A 21222-nucleotide genomic window follows, 5' to 3' on the forward strand; every position below is an offset into this window, starting at 1 on the left:
AATTGCTTCAGTGTCAGAAAAACCTCTGTCATCTTCAGACAAAACTGCCTGAGCATCAGAAACAACCTCTGTCATCTTCAGACAAAACTGCCAATGCATCAGAAACAACCTCTGTCATCTTCAGACAAAACTACCTCAGATGACAGAGATGATAGAGGTTTTTCTACAGTAATACTGAGGCAGGTTTGTCTGAGGATAACAGAGGTTTTTCTGAGTCTGACACCTGAGTCAGACATCTGAGGATGCCCTGAAAAGGAATAGACGTGGCAGACACTTTAAGGTAAAACCATTAATGTCCACCACTACACAATCATTCATAATGTATTTATTCTATCCGTACAACAATTCCAACGAATACATGCCAGTAATGCTGAAGAGACACACAGCTTTAGACATGTTAGAGGCAGTTATTTTGGAGGCTTCCACTTGACCAGCAGAGGACATCATAATGTATGCAAAAAAAACATCAATGCACAAATAGTATCTCTATTCCTGATGGCCACTGTAAAATAGCACAGGCTACAGTATATTAGATACACAGTAGTAGAGCGTTTTATTACCTGGTTTTGGTTCCAGATCTCCGGGTCAACTTTAAACTAGTCATCTTTAACTTATTCAATTTTAAATAATTACTATTCAGCAAATTGTGTGTGTGTGTGTGTGTGTGTGTGTGTGTGTGTGTGTGTGTGTGTGTGTGTCTGTGTGTGTGTCTGTGTGTGCGTACGTGCGTACGTGCGTTCGTGCGTGTGTGTGTGTGTGTGTGTGTGTGTGTGTGTGCGTGTTTGTGTGTTTCCAGTTGGTGATGCAATCACACATCATCATACAGTATGTAATGAAATAAAACATGATTTCACTTCAGATAAAAAAAAAAATTGATTCTGACAAAAGGTTGTTGATATTTAAATCTCTCAATATCAAATCGAATTGCTTGCCTCTCCTCTGTTGCATCTGGGTTCATCAGCTCAGCCCACTATACACTGTCTGTTTTGCCCACTCTGTCTCTGCTCGCTCATTATCCTTTGATCAGTGATGTGAGAGAAAAGGGAACATGTCAGGTTGTGGTGAAACTTTTTTGTTTTTAACACCAAGCCTCTGAAACAGACCATAACTGTTAACCTGAAAAAGACACTTTAAGCTAAAATGAAAATATAATGGCCGGGTTTCCCAAAATTGTTAAGAAGCTCTTAAGTGCTAAGAACTTCTTAGGAGCGTTGTAAGAATGTTCTAAGAACGCTCCTAAGAAGTTCCTAGGACTTAAGAGCTTCTTAACGATTTTGGGAAACCCGGCCAATGTATGTTGGTAACACAATTATATTTTTTAATTCATTTGAAGCTTTCTAGTCATACAATTCCAATGAATAAATGTCCGCAATGTTGAAGGATCACACAACAGTAGACATGTTAGAGGGAGCATTTGTTTTTAATTTTTGAGGCTTCGACTTCATGTCATACACTTGTTTAACCAGCAGACAACACACTATGTCATTTCTTTCTACTATCATTCATTTAGGAATGAATGATTTACTGTAGGATGTAAAAGCAGGTTGGACACAAAAACAAAATCATTGTTAATATCACTTCAGTGCTTATATTACAGTGTACATCCATATCAACATACTACTGTACACGGTACACTGTTTGACTCCTGAAGGTTCTGAACTCTGAATCATTCAAACCTTTATCATCAGGCTGATGATGGCGTTTGTCACAGACACCTTGAGCCACAAGAGAAAGGGACATAAGGAGTCTGACACTGTCGGTAACGATTTAAACAATACGTTTTAATTTATTTACAAATATACAGAAGTCAGTAAATGGAGAGCAATGCAAGATAAAATAAAGTGTCATGCACATCAGTAATGTGTATGTGTAGTGCATAAAGAGAAGGCAATAGGATAGCCTCCAGCTCCCAGCAACGTCAGCACCAGTCCAGGACAGAGAGAGAGAATGAGGCCTCCGGACGCTGACTATATTCTGCCGGCCATCTACCCGGAGCCACGCCCCTCAGATCAGATACAGAACAGACCTGCAGCTCCCCCTATAGGTCAAAGCACAAACATCAACCATATAGCTAGTGCTCAAGAACACCCTACAGGCAGAGGGAGGGAGAGGCGTAACACCTTATGGCACGGCAAAGCGGGGGCGTCACACATTATACAATCTTTTTTTCTCTCCTTCGTCATCCCTGACCACACTTATCTCTTCCTTTCTCTGGAACTGTGATGTTGTGAACCCTTGTATGTACAGAGGATGTGGCTGAACCACTAATATTGCATGTGTGTGTGTGTGGGTGTGTTTGTGAGGATTTTGCATTAGTCAACATCCCTTCTTTAAAGCAACACTAAAGCACCTTTTCTCTGTTGCACGCACGCTATTTGTTTATCCACCCAATAACGATGTCCACAGACAAGGTAGTGCATGTCGCATGATTTTATGAACATGTGATGTATTGCGACATCGAAGCAAGTCAAATTTGTATTTCTTAGGTCTCATTTCATTGAACTACACGTATGCTACCCGATCTGGTAAAGTTACATAATGCGGTTATGGCCAATAGGGCCGCTATGTGAATGCAAAAGTGCCGTTCACCCTGTCACAAGTTGATGAACCACTGAAATAATTTTGGAAACATTATGTTACGGTATAAACAACTCTTTAGTGTTGCTTTAATGTGCTACCTGCCCCCAGGCCACATCTTTGTAATTCATAAACCCAGGAGCAGGTAGTTGGACTGTACCCACACTACATTGTTCTCACAATACATTAACAATCAGTCTCCTGAAAACTCCTGTGCTTTGTGAACTGGACTCCATATCAAGACACATTCAGCACACAGGCCTTTTTGAATTGTGTAGAAGTCTAATCTGATCTCTAGCGGACAAAGAGAGAGCCCGATAAACTTTACGATCCAGGTGCGCCTGGTGGACAAGCCAGTTTGTGATTGGACCCAGCAAGCGTGGGCAGGAGAGATAGATGTGCAGGTTTCCAGTGTGAGCTGAGCTACAGGGTGAAATCCAAATCGTCGGCAGATCAGCCTGGGTTTACGCAGCCTATATAATGACAGAAATACAGGCCTTTTCGGATTGTGTAGTCCAGTGGTTCTTAACTGGTCTGGCTTTGGGACCCACAATTTCCTATAAAGTCGCGACCCATATATCAATTTAGCGTTCAAGCCAACGGATATGGTGCGCTACTGTACATGGTAACATACAAAGTGCCTGTAGGCCTATTTGTCTGGAACATGTGGATGTTTGGCATTACATTTGCGTTTACCACTAAAATGATGTCTGACATGACCCGTCACATAAACCATGGTACCATGTCCATGGTAAAAACTGACATTGGCTACGAATAAAGCCTGTTAAAATAAAGGTACAATATTAGATCTGATAAGGTAGCATTTGAATTTAAGCTCCGCACCCCACCCAGAACGGTTCCGCGACCCACTTTTGGGTCCCGACCCACCAGTTGAGAAACACTGGTGTAGTCTATACTGACCTCTAGTGGACAAAATGAGAGCCTGCTAAACAACCTGAAATGTTGCCATTCATAACATTCTCTTCATTACCCTCCCGGCTGTAAACTCTCCCAGCGATATAGTAATAAATCACAAGCAAATACTTTACTCTAGAGATCTCTGTTATCTTTTCAGAGGGTGAATTCTATGCTTTTTTCACTCTGGATTTACAGGTTGACTGCTGGATGGATTGGTGTTCTGGTGTTTACTGCGACAGTTGTGAGACTCTTGACAAGAGCTAAAAATAGTCGTTAGTGAACTTATAGTTATGATACGTGTCTAACTCAATAGCTGCAGCTTGAGGTGTTAGCACTGATAGACAAGTTAGACAACTGTTTGTTCTGGAGAAATGTGGAGGATAAAATAATCAATCAATCAATCAATCAATAGATCAATCTCTATCTATTATATTTAGTTACCTCCATAAGTATTGGAACACATGCTTAAGTTGACTATAAAGAGTATTATACAACAGTTAGGTCAGGTCGAACGATTTAGCAATATCTGATTGGACAAGACGTGTTCTATCAGTGGTGATATTCAGCAATATCATATTAAGCAATATCACCACTGGTGACTCTTCACAGCTAATAATCACTCCGCCAATGTATCCAGAGATGGCTGATTCTTCGCTTTGATTCAACCAGAGACGGCATTCCATGTTCTTTGATTTAGCAGTTGCACAGCAACCACACGCATTCTGATCTAGGCCTACTTCGCATAGCGGAGGAACTGGGCTGAAATAAAAAACAATGGTAAATGATAAATTATCCTTCCTAAAAATGCACTCTGGTATCTTTTTTTGTTGGCAATGGAACTGTTGTATAAAAGCGTTATCACACTCGTGGTCGTGGTGTTGTTGGCCTACATCGCCACGGTTGTGGTTACCTACTGTACGGCGAACCACAGCCGTGGCGATATACAGTAGGCCAACAACACCACTCCCACTCGTGTGATAATGCTTAAATATAAAATCACTTTTTATTGTGAATGAATCATGTATTGTAAATAAATAAAGATTGTCCTTAAAAAAAAAAAAAAAAGCAGGGGTCATAAATATTGGAACCCCTGTGTTAACCCTATGTGTTAAAATCCCCATAGAGGTAGGCAGATGTTTATTTTGTTATATTTTTAAATGTCAGATATTTCATGGATCCAGGACACTATGCACCCTGATAAAGTTCCTTTGGCCTTTGGAATTAAGATAGCCCCAAATCATCATACCCTTCACCATAGTTAGAGATTGGCATGGTTTTATTTCAGTTAGCCTCGGTTTAATTTGCATTGAGCTCAATGCGAATGAAACATCTATAACAACTATATTGTAGGATCCTAATTCCCAGGCTGATGACATTCTTTTTAATCATATGTGGACTCTTAAATCCCAGGCTGATGACATTCCTTTCAATCTTATGTGGACTCTTCATTAGCTACTAAATCTGGGCCTATCGTGCGGGCCTACAGTCACATGAATCTATACTTTATTATCCACAAATTGTGGAAATTTGTCTTCAGTCCACCATATAAACATACATAACAGATAAGACAATACAATAGCAAAAACACATATGTTTGTCCAAGGTCCATAGAAGTGGAATCAAATGTATTGTCTTGTCTTGATTCATTCACTCTAGTGGTTTCACCACAACAATGGTCTCGGTTTCATCAACAGTACTCATCATGTGATATGCAGTAATGTAACCCTATGCATGTCCTAACCAATCACAAACTGGGTAGCCTATTTAAGGTGAGTCAACCCATTAAATCTTAGAGTCATTCTGTAGTCAGAACTCCCACACGTGGTGTGAAGTCATCATCCTCTGAGCTGGTAGAGTGTTCCTTCTCCAGCTGTTTTTGTATGATAGACTAAGTATTCCTTTAACCTGTTTTCACAACTTCCATGTCATTTATTTAGATGTATTTAGGTAATGTTTTCGATGAATAACTTGTACCTGACAAATACATTGTTATGCTCTGATCCGCATAGCCTTTCTATGTAATTATGGATCAGAGTCTTAGGTAACGGTGTTGCCACAATGAACGACTAGGATAAACTATCGCCACCGTAGAAGCTAAATCAGCTGAAACAGTGGTAAGCTACAGCAGAACTGACTATCGTAGGCTATCGGGAGATATAGCAATGGGCAGTTTTGCCAGTGATGGTCTGAGCGAGACGGCCACATCACCTTAGCTCAGCCTGAACTCTACATCATAGGGTGTGATAGACCGGTTAGCTTAGCACTCTGCGTGAGTCTAGCAGCCCGAGTCAGCACTGTCCATCTTTCAGAACAAGTACAAGTAATTGTGTTTTTTTTAAGGAAATGCCCAAATTAAACGGCCGAGGAAGAGACCTGCGTGACATTATCCCTAGAAATAAACAAGTGTCATAAGAAAATGAGTTAGGCATTCTCATAAACAGTCTATATTGTGGGTATCAACCTACAATGGATATTGGTTTTACATTGAACTGAAACTTTTCCGTATTAAGCAGTGTCAGATTCATTAGGTTTAGGGGCTTACAACCAATTGTTATATTTGGTTATAGGTTACGGTTATGGTTATAGTTATTTAGCAGACGAAAGCTCCACAATTTCCTTCAACCACTTCCAGTTCCCTCATTGGTTCTGAAAAGTGACGTTCTTTACTAGGGTTGGGCATCGATAACCGGTTCCGTCTTGGAACCGGGTTTAACTTATCAATTCCATCGACATCGTACGTCTTTTTTGTTATCGATTCCCTTAACGATTCCCTCAGCCTGCATGACGTCGGACCTTTTCCGGTTTCCTGAAATTTTGTGTTACACGCCCTGCGACGACTCATACTACAAGTCAAATCGTGTAAGGGTAGTAATACCAGCAATATGTTAAAACATTTGTCCGTGAAGCATGGGATTAAGCTCCAAGAGTGTCATGTGTTTGACAGACTACGGAGGGGTGCTAACGTTGCCCGGTCCAGGGCTCCAGAGTGCATATGCGCCCAAAATGTTTAAGAGTGTGCCTGAAAATAATTCTAGGTGCACCTGACGCTGCTCGAGTGAAAGCATACGTTTCCTTCACGAGTTTTAATTGTAGACTATTATATGCGTGCAACTTTGCCAAACTGTATAGTAGGCTAACCCCCTTGGCCCGCTCTCTCTCCCTCTCCCTCTCTCGTGCGCGACACCCCCTCGACATGCACATTCACAATCGTGAAAGCAATGACGCATAGAAGACAACTAGCGACATTATAATTAATTTCGGTTAGCATCATAGCGTAGGCTACTGCGCAAATTTGATTCAAACTCTTGCATTCAAGTTGACTGATCATCTCAATGTTTTCCAACTCTAAGACTCAAAAGGGCCTGTCCCAAGGAGACAAAGTTTTAGCCTACCTTGCAACTTAAACACACGTGGGGAAACTGAACAGTCCAACCAGTAGACTATAATAAGCTAGCCAACTATGCTACTTTGTTTACAATTTGAGGCTTCAAGCCGACAGCTGAATTAAAGAGGCAGAGTTATAATATGAATAGTCATGAATGTCATGAATATCAGAAATGTCAGCAGTAGGCCTAGGCTATAGATTAGAATATATAAAGAATTATATTATATACACTGTAGGCTATCTTTATAATTCTTTATAAAGAATATGTATATTCCTTATTGTGTTTTAAATAAAGACAAGCTTTTTCTACGCCTTATTGTTAAAAAATCATTCACATTATATGAAAGGAGAGCGATAAAAGGTGACCTTTTGGCGTTAAAGGCGATGCAATGAAAAATGTGGGTGCACCTACATTTTTTGGGAATCGATAAGAGAATTGATAAGGAATTGGATTGATAGGCAGAATCGATAATGCCATCGGTATTGATAAAAACGTATCAATACCCATCCCTATTCTTTACAGTATGTTACCAAACTAGATGTACCACAAAGCCGTACAAAATATAACCATCGTGGAGTCCTGCACATTCTCTCCGCAAAAATGAATCCTGCTTGTCAATTTGTTTCCATCTCCGACTCCATCCCCTGCTGCAATTTTCTTGTATGTAAAATAGAGTGTTCATGTGTGTGCTTGCTTTTGTGTGTTTCTCTGTCTGTGAGTTTTTGCTTGTGTTTGTGGTGGGGGTAAAGGGATGTGTGTGTGTGTGTGTGTGTGTGTGTGTGTGTGTGTGTGTGTGTGTGTGTGTGTGTGTGTGTGTGTGTGTGTGTGTGTGTCTACTTGCCAGCATTTGTGTGTATCTTATGTGTCTGTGTGTGTGTGTATGTTCACTTGCGGACTGGACCCCTTTTTTGGGGGTCCACTCCGGCGGCGAGGCGATGGATCAGAAAAAAAATCGATGGCGACATGCTATCCATGTGGGGCTACACGCCTACTATGTTCCGTGCACCTTCTCTCTCAGTAGACCATCATGGGGTGCCTCTCATGTAAAGTTTGTACGTCCTCCCTCGCTCCTCGGGCCTCGATCCTCACTGATCTACATAAAGAAAGATAGACGAAGGGATAGACTATCGTTGTTAACGCCCCATCATTCTTTATGTAGATCAGTGAGGATCGAGGCCCGAGGAGCGAGGGAGGACGTATAAACTTTACATGAGAGGCACCTATTGAGATGTGCATGTTGGCGGAGAGAGAAAGGGGAAGGATCTTAGTCAGTCTCAGGGAACTTACGAGAGACGCCAGCCAGTGAGGATGTTGTGTTGAAAGCTCAGACTGGCAAAATTAACTGACTTAAATAAAAACTCAAGATGAATCTGTCTGTGTCAACCATCTTCCTGATCACAGGTAAAGTTCATGTTTTTTTTTGTTGTTGTTGTTTTATCTGTAGGCCTTCAACAATATTTTCTGGCATGTTGCTGTGACACCACAGTTTGCAACATTTTATATATTGCTTGTAGACACTGAGGGCCACATTTACTACTGTAACTCCTTTTCCCTCAAAACACGTGCCTAAAGACATGGCATGCTTTGTACAGAGAGAGCAAACTCAGGTGAAGACAAATTCTTACACATTTAGAGTAGCCTAGTATGTGATGTAAATCAAGTCATCACATACTAGGCTACTCTAAATGTGTAAGAATTTGTCTTCACCTGAGTTTGTGTGTAATGTTGTATGATAGGCTGTGTTACCAGGGCCAATGTAAGACTGTCGACCATTTTTGGGAATATGCGTGTTTTGGGTTGTTCACAGTGCCTGCGTGATCCAAGATTGTTACTTGGGTGTGTCTAGTGAAGGAGGTTGTGATTTGTTGTTCTGGTCGACATCAACTGTAGTAAAACTCAGACTGCATCTTAATAGCGATGAACGACACAATTCTGTCAGTACACTAAAGACATGGCATGTTTTGTACAAAGAGAGCAAACTCATGTAAAGACACATTCTTGCATTGAGAGTAATAGGTGATTGAACTTGCACGCTTCGATATTTCCACTTCAGGGGCACTTACATGCACCACACTTTCCAGTCTTAGACCAAACTATATTTACAGAGGGGTTTGTTGATATCACCATTGATTAATTGTCAATATAGTTTAAAAATCCAATACAGATTCAACACAAAACAGAGGGGACATTTCAATGTAGGCTTCAATGTACAGTAGTTTCAATAGTTCTGCCAAACTATATATAAAAAATTGATTCAACTGAATTTTACTATCTGGGTATGAGCGAGTTCACAGTTCTTTATTCGCAAATATGTAACTTTTTGTAACCAAACATTAGATGTTAGTTCTAACATTAGACCTAACCTAATGTGAATTACAAATATGATGTACTGTAGCCTAGATATGATCCTACTATATGTCACATGGATAGGCCTACCATTTAGCAACCAAGTGCACAATCAGTAGCAGGTATATTATAATTCAGTTCAAACTTACCACAAGTGAAAGGAAAGCTGAACAGGATCAGTTTGGAAGCAGTCAAATTGAACACACTGACTGACTGAAAGATCATCAACCGTGAATTCTTCTGATTTCGCTGTGGAGGAGGGTCACATATAATCATAGGATTTCATTGATATATATTCACTTGTAAATGACTAGCCTATGAATGTGGCTACTTATGGTGATGTGTTGTTTAATGAACGACTCCATTTCTAATGACTATTTTCTGTTACTTTAGTAGGTTGGTGTGAAGCAGTGACAATGACTGGCTATCTCGGAGGAAGGGCAAACATTTACTGTCGCTACCCATCGCATACTAGCAGAGACTACAAAAGCATCTACAAGCAAACAACTGTTGATCGATCTGATTGTGTGGCTTCAACAGATCCAGGGATCGTTAATCAGGATAGATTCTCCATTAATGATGACACACTGCGCAGAGTTGCAACTGTTACCATCAGTAGTGTGTCTGTCGGTGACAGTGGAGAGTACCAGTGTCAGGGTTATACTTTAAATGGGGTGCCCGTCATCTTTGAAAGAGTGAAGTTTTGGGGTAAGTGTGAAAATCTCTTCTCTCTATTTCTTTCCAATAATGAATATTCCAGGTAATATATGCAACCCCTTTACAGTGTGAATTGATTTTCAAACTGTTCATAAACCCTTTTTCTTTTCTTTTTTGCAAGCAGAGGCAATCAATGCCTCTTGTTATATGAAGTCAATCAATGTTTCCTTATATATATTCTCCATGCCATTCTCTCTCTCTCTCTCTCTCTCTCAGCCATACCACTCACTGGCTACATAGGAGGTGAAGTACAGATGAAATGTCCATATGAAAGCAAATTTGAGAAAAATACAAAGTACCTCCAAAAACTCGGCTCCCCCATCAGTCTGGTTCAAACTGAAGATGGCCAAATCAGGGCTGACAATGGAAGGTTTTCCCTCTACGATGACACCGAGGGAAGAGAGCTTATGGTGAACGTCAGAGGACTACAGGCAGAGGATTCTGGGAAATATCGCTGTGGAATAAAGGATTTTTCTCATCGTGAATGGCCACTGGCAGTTAAAAATGGTATGTCATGTCTTCATAAAATCTCCGGCAATACATTTGTCCACGTAATTTGTATTTTATGTTTTGCCATTTGTACATGTGTACTGACTGTGTAGTATCTAATGGTTCATGTTCTCTCATTGCCAGTGATCAGTGTAAGCGGCTTTGAGGGGCACACCATTGACATTTCCTGCAAGTATCAGAACATGAGTGGGGCATATCGTAAACATTTCTGCCAAGGAACAGATCCAAAGAAGTGTTTAGAGGAAGGACTTTTGACTCAGGACAGAGTCTGCTTGCGGGACAATGCTGCCGACCAAGTCTTCACTGTGGCCATGTCTAACTTCAAAGCCGAGGATGCTGGGATATACTGGTGTGTGGCGATTGATGACATCAGTCAAGTACTGGAGTTCACTTCAGCTGTTCAGTTAACTGTCAAGAACGGTGGGTGTATTAGAGCAGAACTATGCTAGTTGTTCAGCTTAATGCAACATCTTCGGAGCCATATGGGTCTATGGTCTATAGTGACATCTTGCTAGAATCATGCTGGTCAGTAGATATATCTCTTCAGAGACTGTCCCCCTATATTGATAGTCCTTTGGTGCTGAAACATGTTTCACATGTACAGGGAGAAAGACTACGGCAAGGTAAAATATAAATAACTTTAGGTATAACTGTAGATGCCCCAAAATACTAAATACTGAAAAAAACGAAATGCCTGGAATGGAACCAATCAAGAGACAAACAGACTGAATGACCTAAGAGAGATATGCAGTCATCCTTTGGTAATATGATAAAAAATAGAATAGTCCACTAATTGCTCTATGGGAAAGTCTCAGAGAGGCGTCAGTGTTAAACATGACTGGCTATGCTAAGTGTAAATCTTAGTTTTACTAAGGCCTCTCTCCCCACATGTGACTAATTCCTTGTTGGTACTTTTTTTTGATGTGTTTATAGAAATTTCAAACATCATGGTGTCTGTCATTGTGTCATTGGCTTTGGTTGCACAGCTGTTGGGATTAGTAATCTTCGTTGTTTGCAGAAAAAGAAGAAGCAGCAAAAAGCAAGGTTGGTAATCACTGATGCATGTATTTCTTCAGAACTACACACACACACACCACCCCTTTTTGACTTCCTGAAACACCAGACAGGCACATCATTTAACATCTAATAGTGCAACACCTAACTGGGAGAACCCAGGTCAATCTCGCAAGGTAGGTGCCATTAACACTCATTCCCAAAAAGACCTTTAGTTTGACACTATACATAAATAAAACTTACCCAACCCAACCTTTTCTAAAACATGTGTGTTTTGCACATATAGTTTGAACTTACGGAATTCCTAAATTTGAACATGACCTGCACATATTTAACTCTGTTTGATACATATAATGATTCTAAAATTGTTGTGATTTTTGTTTGTGTGTTTGTTTGGTCTGAAAATTAGGGTGCTAGGGCGTAATTGAAGGTCACAGTGAAAACACACTCACACACATACATACACACATGCACACACATACACACACACACACTAAATGACTAAAAAAAACATCCCTTTTAAAACAGTTCTGTTGATTGTGTTTTTTTTTTTTTTTTTTTTTTTTCAGACCACAGCTATGTCAATGCAGTCACCAACATCTCGGCCAGTGCAGAGGTTCAGGCCAATATCTACCAAAGTCTCCAGGCAAACTCTCTTCAGGACACTGTTTATCAAACCCTTCATAGTCAATTAGAATGTAGTGAATAGATGGTGTTACACATACTGTACAATACACACACACACACACACACACACACACACACACACAGTTACGATGCACATTATGACCTTATGACAGAAACCCTTCGGGTTACAAGCTCGAAGCCCTAACCAGCCCTAAACAGTAGGCCACGGCTGCCCCACAACCTGTGGACCTGGGGTTGGATGAACCTGCTCTTGCAGGTCTGTTTGACTGGATGAAAGTGTCAAGTCAAGTTAACTTAATGTTAAGACAAGTCAACTTCATCTTATATTGAATGTCATGTTTGAGCATATTGCTATAGCAAATTGTTAGAAATGATGCTTGATACTATACTTACTGATATGACTATGGTATTAGTAATGGTGGAAGCCAGAAAGCCATGGGTTTTGTGTGTGTGTGTGTGTGTGTATGTGTATGTGTATTTTTCTCTCTTTCTTCACCACTGACCACACTTAGCTGTCTGTTTCTCTGGAACTATGATCTTCTAAACCCTTGCACGCACAGGGGATGTGACTGAACCACAAATATTGTATGTGTGTGTGTCTGTGTGTGTGTGTGTGTGTGTGTGTGTGTGTGTGTGTGTGTGAGGATTTTGCATTAGCCAACATCCCTTCTTTAATGTTGTAATGGACTGAACCTGTCTGGATTGTGGCTCTGCATTGCGGGAGGGTTCGGGAGTTGTTGTTGTTGTTGTTGTTGTTGTTGTTGTTGTGTTATTTCATGTTGTGTTCACCTGTGGTATGTATTACCTGTGTGTAGTCGCCCTTAGTTGTTCTTCATCTGTTAATCCCTGTGTGTTGTATACTGTATGTGTTGGTCTACCCTCTTGTGTTTGTGTATATGTGGTATGAGCGTGATGTGAATACAAATGGCATAACAACAAACGAAGGGTGTGATGTGTCACTGGATATGCTATCCGTCCTTATGCCACTTCAACAGTCATATTGGAACAGGTAGTTGAACCATGCCCACACTACATTGGTTTTTCAATGCATTTACAATCGGGCTCCTGAAATTTCTGTACTCTGTGAACTGGACCCCAATCATATCAAGACTCATACACAGGCCTTTTTGAATTGTGCAGTCTAGACTGACCTCTAGTGGACAAGATGAGAGCCATTTAAACTTTACCCTGTTGGGTAAGCCAGTTTGTGATAGGACCCAGCAAACATGGACAAAAAGCAGGAGAGATACATGTGCAGGTTTCCAGTCTGTGTTGAGCTACAGGGTGAAACTCAGATCGCCAGCAGATCAGGCTGGGTTTACGTTGTTTCTCAACCGCGGTGCCACGGCATGAAAATGGCCTCACTTTTGGATTCATCTTCACCGGCAACTCGTCATGCCCTCTACAGCTGTGCCTGATATGTGGTATGAAACTGTCCAACCCAGCAAGTTGAGAAGACGTCTGACAACCAATCACCCATCACATGCCATCCAAAGCAGGGAATATTTTTGTTTCTTTGAAAAAAGAACATAGCTGACAGAAGCAGGTGATGTTTAAGATGGTTATTTAAAAAATAAATAAATAAATAAATGCTCTAAAAAAAGAGGCTACAGTAGCTACCTGGTAGACAAAATAATACACACACACACACACACACACACACACACACACACACACACACACACACTGACACTCACACTCACACTCATAGTCATACACACACACGCCCATAGATTTCTCGAAAACATGCGCGCGCACGCAAGTGGCAGAAAGCACCATGAACAGCATTAAGCAGCTGCTCTCCGTGAAAAGATTAAAATGAATTTTAGTGCAGAAAACAGCACTATTCGAAATGACGATGGTTAGAGAATGTTCAGGAATGTAAAGTAATGCATATATTTGCCAGAAACCACCAAAACCGCCAAAAATACGATGTTTTATAAATAATGAAAACGAACGACAAACTCTGAAATAAGCTCATAAATGAGATGTTATCATCATTTAGACAACAGTGGCATACAAAAAATGCCGATTATAGCGTACAGCAGCTGGTTATTAGGTTAACTTTATAACGTTAAGACCGGCCATTTGGCGTCTTCTGCCCCGTGGGTGCGCGCGCATCTAGTTTTGTTAGTAAACAGGAAATCTGTGTATAACACTTGTTATTGCGCTCCACTGTGTGATGGCTGTAAAAGAAATAGAGAGTTGTCCAAAAGTTCTGTTCATTTACTGTTCATTTACTGTAAGTCTTAATTAGGCCGTTTTGGTTTTCTAATGTGGAATTGTTCCATCGAGGATTCCAAGGACAGTGAAACACCGGGTTGTACGAAACTTGGTCCACATGGATAGCATGTTTTTGATTTTGATCTGTCGCCCCCCCCCTGCCGGACTGGTTTTATATATATTTAAATAGAAAAGGGGCCCTGATAACAAGCACCTATAACAAGTGTATGTTATTAAGATCTTCAACAATATTAACCCAATTGAGTAGATAGGCAGCAGGGTTCTCTCTCTCTCTCTCTCTCTCTCTCTCTCTCTCTCTCTCTCTCTCTCTCAGTAGACCATCATGGAGTTGTGAATGTGGGCGGAGAGTGAAAGGGGAAGCATCTTAGTCCGTCTTAGGGAGCTTACGAGAGACGCCAGTCACATGGGTGCACACACTTGACTGGAGAGTGAGATTTTCTAATCTTTGTCAACACTAGTATCGTGTGTTGAAAGCTCAAACTGGAAAATACACGTATTGAGATATGAACTGACTTGAAGAGAAACTCAAGATGATTCTGCCGATGTCAACCATCTTTGTGATTGCAGGTAATTTTATCTATACAACAATATATGAGTAGATTCTGGTATATTGTGACACAACATGATATTATTACAGTTTTTTCCAATTGCTTACACACAATTTTTCAAACCGAGTTCTTTTTAACAAAATTTAAGCACAGGTATCCAAACGCCACACCCATTTTGCATAATTCCTAGATTCTTTGCAAAATGAAGCACTTCAGTCAAAACAAACACACTTCAGTCAAAACATACACACTTCAGTCAAAACATACACACTTCAGTCAAAACATATACACATATTTGTAAAAATGCTATTAGTTGTCATTTAACAAACACAGTCCTCAATGATCAGACACTATTGCAGCCAGTTTCACACTGCAGTGATAAATGCAAAACGCATTTGTAAAAAGAAAAATTAGGAAATAGCATGTGCTAGATTTTTGCCCAGACATTGTTATGTAAGGGATCATTTAGATGTCCAAAAAATAGTGACAAACCCACAACATTCTTCATGATTAGTTCGACATAGGGAAAGTGTACATAAATAGGTCTATAAACTTGCACTTGCACTGTACAACACTGAAGACTGCTGTAGACTGAATATTTCAAGTATTTCTTTCAATACTTACAGTATTTCTAACCATAATTAGTTATAGTGATCAACCAACAATGAAATCAATTGAACAAATAAAATCTGTAGACAAACAAAAACTACTGCATAAAGTACATACACTTTGACTCTGAAGAGCAACTACTGCAAAAGCAACAAGACTGTATAGCACACCTGAGTGCTGCGTTTTCAATTTTGCACATGTGTGCTTACACACCTGGTGGATGTGATTATCCAATTCGTTCATTAGTGTAGTCATTGGCAATCCGGGGCTTTGTAATGACAAGGAAGTAACCTCACAATCCTTATCTGTGTCTAAGGTGTGGAAATATGTGTAGAGTTTTACAAATCACTGTGTGTAATGTTTTGCAAAAAGGGTGAAGCAGACATTGTGTGTAATGTTGTGCAAATCTGTGGAGGTGTTTTGCTCCTTGGAGTAAAATTTGGCTAATTGTGTGAAAAAAAATATTTTAGTGTGTAAACAATCGTAAAAAACTGTAACTTTAAATATTGCATGTAGACAAGGGCAGACAACCTTGTTTGCCCCCCATTTAAAGGGTCATTCACTCATAATGTGTGCCAAAGACATGGGACATTTTGGTGAAATATGAATATTACAGTGCAGTTGGTGCACATGGTAAATAATGTTTATAGGGTGGTGATGGTGATGGTCATGGTCACATATTTGGCCAAAGGTTTTATGGTCCACATAGTGAGGGCTTTCTGCAAACTGACCAAGTCTATGTTTACGCTCCACTCACTGTCTAATATACAGCATATTCATTTGCTCCTGACTTCATTATGGTGTGTCCACCAACATTTTAGTTGTCCTGTATAAATGTATGGTTTCTGAAAATGGAAACTTATGGATATGTATTCATTTTTAATAATGATGCTGGGTCCTTTTTTAATAAACGTGTTGTCTTACTTCATAGTAGGTTTGTGTGAAGCAGCGGAATGGATCGGCTATATAGGAGAGAAAAAAAACATCTACTGCCGCTATCAAACACAGTTTAGTGTTCCCATCAAACAACTCTGCAAACACACGGTCGGTAATTATTGTAACATCATGGCTACCACAAGCAATCAAATCACTTATCAGGATAGATTCAGAATGTGGGACCACGGAAAGATCGGACGTGTGACAGTTACCATCAGTAGTGTGTCTGACATTGACAGTGGAGAGTACTGGTGTACAGTTCCTTCTTCGAATGGGATGGTGGACATCTTTGAAAAAGTGAAGTTTTGGGGTGAGTGAGTGAAAAAATCTATTTGTTTCCAACGATGAATATTCCAGGATAGCATGCAACTCATTTACTATCTGAACTGATTTTCATGTGATACTACATATTTAAAAGCCAATCAGAAGCAATTAATGCCTCTTATTATATAAAATCAATGAATGATGATGCCCTATCTATTTTCTCTATATTATTTTCTATATACCATTCTCTCTCTCTCTCTCTCTCTCTCTCTCTCTCTCTCTCTCTCTCTCTCTCTGTTACAGCTATATATGCAACCCCTTTACAGTGTGAATTGATTTTCAAATGATCTGTTCATAAACCCTACTATTTATTTTTTCTTTTCTTTTCTTTTTTGCAATCAATGCCTCTTGTTACATGAAGTCAATCAATGTTTCCTTATATATTTTCTCCTCTTTCTCTCTCTCTTTCTCTCTTTCTCTCTTTCTCTCTCTCTCTCTCTCTCTCTCTCTCTCTCTCTCTCTCTCTCTGTTACAGCTATACCACTAACTGGCTACACAGGAGGTGAAATACAGATTAATTGTCCATATGAAAGCAGCTTTGAGAAAAACGCAAAGTATCTCCAAAAACAAGGATCCCCCACCAGTCTGATTCAAACTGAACAAGGTCAGATTAGCTCTGACAACGAGAGATTCTCTCTCTATGACGACACCACAACAAGAAAGCTTAATGTGACCATCAAAGGACTGCAAGCAGAGGATTCTGGGAAATACATGCTTGGAATTAAGGACATTGTTTATTTTTGCGAACGGCCACTGGCAGTTAAAAGTTGTACGTTAGATTGTTTACATAATGCTAAGCAATGTACTGTATTTGTCCATGCAATGTTTTGATAGTAATCTGTACTAATCGTATTTAACATTTCTAGATGTTAACTGACTGTAATGGGTTGTGTTCTTTCATTGGCAGTGATTAATGCAAGCGGCTTTGAAGGGAACACCATCAACATTTCCTGCAAGTATCCGAATATGAGTGGGGCACATCGTAAATATTTCCTCAGAGGAAAAGATCCAAAGAAGTGTTTGGAGCAGGAATTTTTGAGTAAATCCAGATTCTCTTCGCGGGACATTGCTGCTGACTTCACTGTGACCATCTCTAACCTCACAGCAGAGGATGCTGGGATATATTGGTGTGTAGTGATCAGTGACACCAGTGGACCAGAATTCACTTCAGCTGTTCAGATAACTGTTGAGAAAGGTGAGTGTATTATAAACAAAATGCCTTAATTGACCCTGAATGCAGCAAACTAAGACTTAGACAAACAGACAGACAAATATAAAGATGTCAAAACTTGAGCTTCAATTTACAAATTGAAATCTTCATTTTAGTCAGTTGTCACAACGTCAGTAAAGTCCTGCTTTCTGGTAAAAAAGAGTCCTATAAACATTTGGCTGCATATTGCTCCAAATGATTGTGCTTGAACACATACCAGCAAAACAAAGCATCTTTAAAGTGAAACCATTTGTATTATTCTGTATAATGTTTGTATAATATGTGTAATGTATGTCATATTTTCTGGCCAACTTCAATGTGGAAATATTTTTTTTATGTAAAAGAGGAAGCAAGTCACCCCATGACCTCAGAGAGATATGCAGTCATTCTTGAGTAATATGGTAAAAGCAGAGCAGAACATTGCGCTTATTTTTCCATGTCTCAAATAGCCCCTAACATCCCCTATGGGGAACTCTCTCAGTGTCAGTGTTAAAGATGGCTGACTATGCTTGTACCACCACATACTGTATCTGTGTCATAGTATAATTTGCGGACTTGAATAAAGTATATATTTGCGGATTAAGTGTTTTCCCAGTCAGTGTAAATCTTAGTTGTTGCACAGCCTCCCAGTCCCAGCCACACACTCCCACCTGTGAATTATGCCCTATGTGATGTATTTACAGATCTTTCACACATCACGGTGCCTGTCGCTGTGTCGTTGGCCGTGGTTGCACTGCTGATAGTGATGGTAATCCTTATCGTCTGCAGAAAAAGAAGAAGCAAGACAGGTGATAGAGGTTGGTGATCACTGATGCACGTATTTCTTCAGAATTACAACCACAGGCTTACGTACACACAGTCACGTATACAAACGCACACATAAGCATACACACAATGCTTCCTTACTTCCTTTTTTGTCCCTTTTTGACTTCCTCAAACATTCTCTGACTCAGACCGGAAAATAACTGAACACCTATCGAATGGCGCATAACTGAAAACCTACAGCATGTAATGACATATATCATACTGAATATCTGTCTAAGCTCATCTGATGTGCAGTGATGCCTCGTATTTGAAAAGAAAGATTAAAGTAGCGCCAAAATCCACGTTATTAGTTGAAGTCTTTCGTACAATTTGCGTCTGCTCCGGTACCATAATAGAATGGGTTAAGGTGCCCAAACCTAAAATATATAGCACATATGTACAGTACACCTATCGAATGACATGGAAATGAAAACTTATCTAATGACACATAACTAAACACCTATCTAATGGCACTTAACTGAAAACTGAAAATCTAATGACACAAAATTACAGTAAACACCTAAAAAAAGAAAAAAAAAACTAAAAAAAAACACTAGAGAATGCAGACCTCAAAACATTACCGCCTGGATCCAGAAGGTGATACGGATGACTCCCGAAATTTGATAAATTCTTCCTTGGGTCATTTCAGACATTTTATGAAAATTCCTGCAAAATCCATCTATAGCTTTTTGAGTTATTTTGCTAACAAACAGACAAACAAACACACCCTGATGAAAACATAACCTCCTTGGCAGAGTTAACAATTTCAACAAGTGTTTCCCCTGGGGACCATAGCAAAGCAAGACCAACTTTTAACACTGAGTTAGCCACCTGCTAATAAATGTACTATCTGAGCTCTGACTGGGTCAGTGACACCAGACTGGGTTTCAGGCTTCAGGATGTAAGAATCATTGTGTAAACATCGAGTTTTCTGATGGCAAGTACTTCATTTCCCATAATAAGCAGCTTTGAGACTGCTTGTTGTTTTGGATTGGCAGAGAGGAGAGCACTTGATAGCAAGGCATTGGCTCCCCCTAGAGGATATTAGAAAGTATAGCACTTGAGGTCTAATTATGTGTTGTCAGGAAGTGAAATCGAGTCTCTCCATCTGTCCGTTTACATAACTTCACATATAGTTTAAATGTACTTACACATAAGGGAAGTATCTCCAACCTGAAATCCCAATGTAGTTGAGAATGCAGATTTGGTTTCATTTTAATACTGGGTGGGTGACAGGGGCGAGGATCTGTAGCTGACCAACTGTTGTTTGGACTGGACAGTGGCAAGAGTGACAGGAAGCGAGTGGTAAAGAGAGAGATGGGATTGGGATTGGGACATGAGTAGGGTCAGGCACGTGCAATAGGACCCATATGTGATCTGAACGCTGTCTATCTTTATCGTATCGTAAAGTTACTAGTTTGAATGTATTGATTCATTCACTCTCCAGGGATGAACATAGACCAGGACACACCAATGATGACAATGGTTCAAACCAAAGAAGAGGACAAAGAGGTGAGTGAAACTGTAAAGCCCATGATGTCTGTCAAAACCGTATTTAACGCTAAACATTTACCATGCATATTTACACAGTGGTCATGTTTTATCAGTCAGTGATATATGAAATATTGTAGTATGTCTGTTTTTGTGTGTGTGTGTGTGTGTGTGTGTGTGTGTGTGTGTGTGTGTGTGTGTGTGTGTGTGTTTGTCTGTGTCTGTGTTTGAAGGTTTGCACATGAGGCATAATGTCTTCGCAATTGAAAGTTAAAAGAAGCCTTCAGATTAAAAAACGAAACTTTTCTCTCTTTCTCTTTCTGTCAGGTGGCGCAAACCACTAACAATTATGAGGCAGTGAAGAACACAACAGGTGCGTCCACAGGTGATGAGAACCCAGGTACCCCCCTCACCACTACTTCTGCCACTGCTTACCTGTCCACCAGCCCCACGGACACTGCCTACCTGTCCACCAGTCCCACGGACACGGTCACCTACTCCTCCGTCAGCTTCCAGAAGAGTGCCGCTGGACGCGGTGTCCCGGGAGGTGAGGACCTCACAGCCATCGGCGACCACGCGTGTGAATATGCCCACGTCAAATATTCAGCCATTCCGAAATAGCTGTTTGTGTCCATGCAAAGAGACGTTCTGCCTTTGGTAGTCAGATTGACATTCGCGGATTAGGATTGCTGTGTTGTTTCCTTTGTGCTCATGGAAATTATGTGACGGCAGAGGTCTCTGTGGCATCTCAGTGTTGAAGTTCTCAATGATACAGATGAATCATTTCTGTTTTCACTCTCTTTACATTGTCACTGGACAAATCACAATGCAGGTTAATGTTCAGAGTAATATTCAGTAGGTGTGTTCATGTACAGTATGTATATTTATGTGTGTGTGTGTGTGTGTGTGTGTTTCTTTGTGCGAGTGGATGTGTGTGAGT

At 40.2% G+C, this 21222-nt stretch overlaps 2 protein-coding genes across 2 annotated transcripts; both read left to right on the forward strand.

Moving 5' to 3' along the window:
* Positions 1-8208: 8208 nt before the first annotated feature.
* LOC134077266 (polymeric immunoglobulin receptor-like) lies at positions 8209-11038 on the forward strand. The gene is made up of 5 exons (XM_062532773.1): positions 8209-8282; positions 9621-9935; positions 10161-10451; positions 10578-10874; positions 11025-11038. Exons 1-5 carry the CDS (start codon positions 8246-8248, stop codon positions 11036-11038), a joined length of 954 nt encoding a protein of 317 aa, XP_062388757.1. The 5' UTR covers positions 8209-8245.
* A 5589-nt stretch (positions 11039-16627) lies between these two features.
* Positions 16628-20903, forward strand: LOC134077274 (polymeric immunoglobulin receptor-like). The gene is made up of 5 exons (XM_062532787.1): positions 16628-16763; positions 17685-17972; positions 18671-18784; positions 20239-20303; positions 20610-20903. Exons 1-5 carry the CDS (start codon positions 16628-16630, stop codon positions 20901-20903), a joined length of 897 nt encoding a protein of 298 aa, XP_062388771.1.
* The last annotated feature ends 319 nt before the right edge of the window (positions 20904-21222 follow it).

The sequence above is a fragment of the Sardina pilchardus genome, chromosome 1 (assembly GCF_963854185.1).
Source record: "Sardina pilchardus chromosome 1, fSarPil1.1, whole genome shotgun sequence".
NCBI classification, from domain to species: Eukaryota; Metazoa; Chordata; class Actinopteri; order Clupeiformes; family Clupeidae; genus Sardina; species Sardina pilchardus.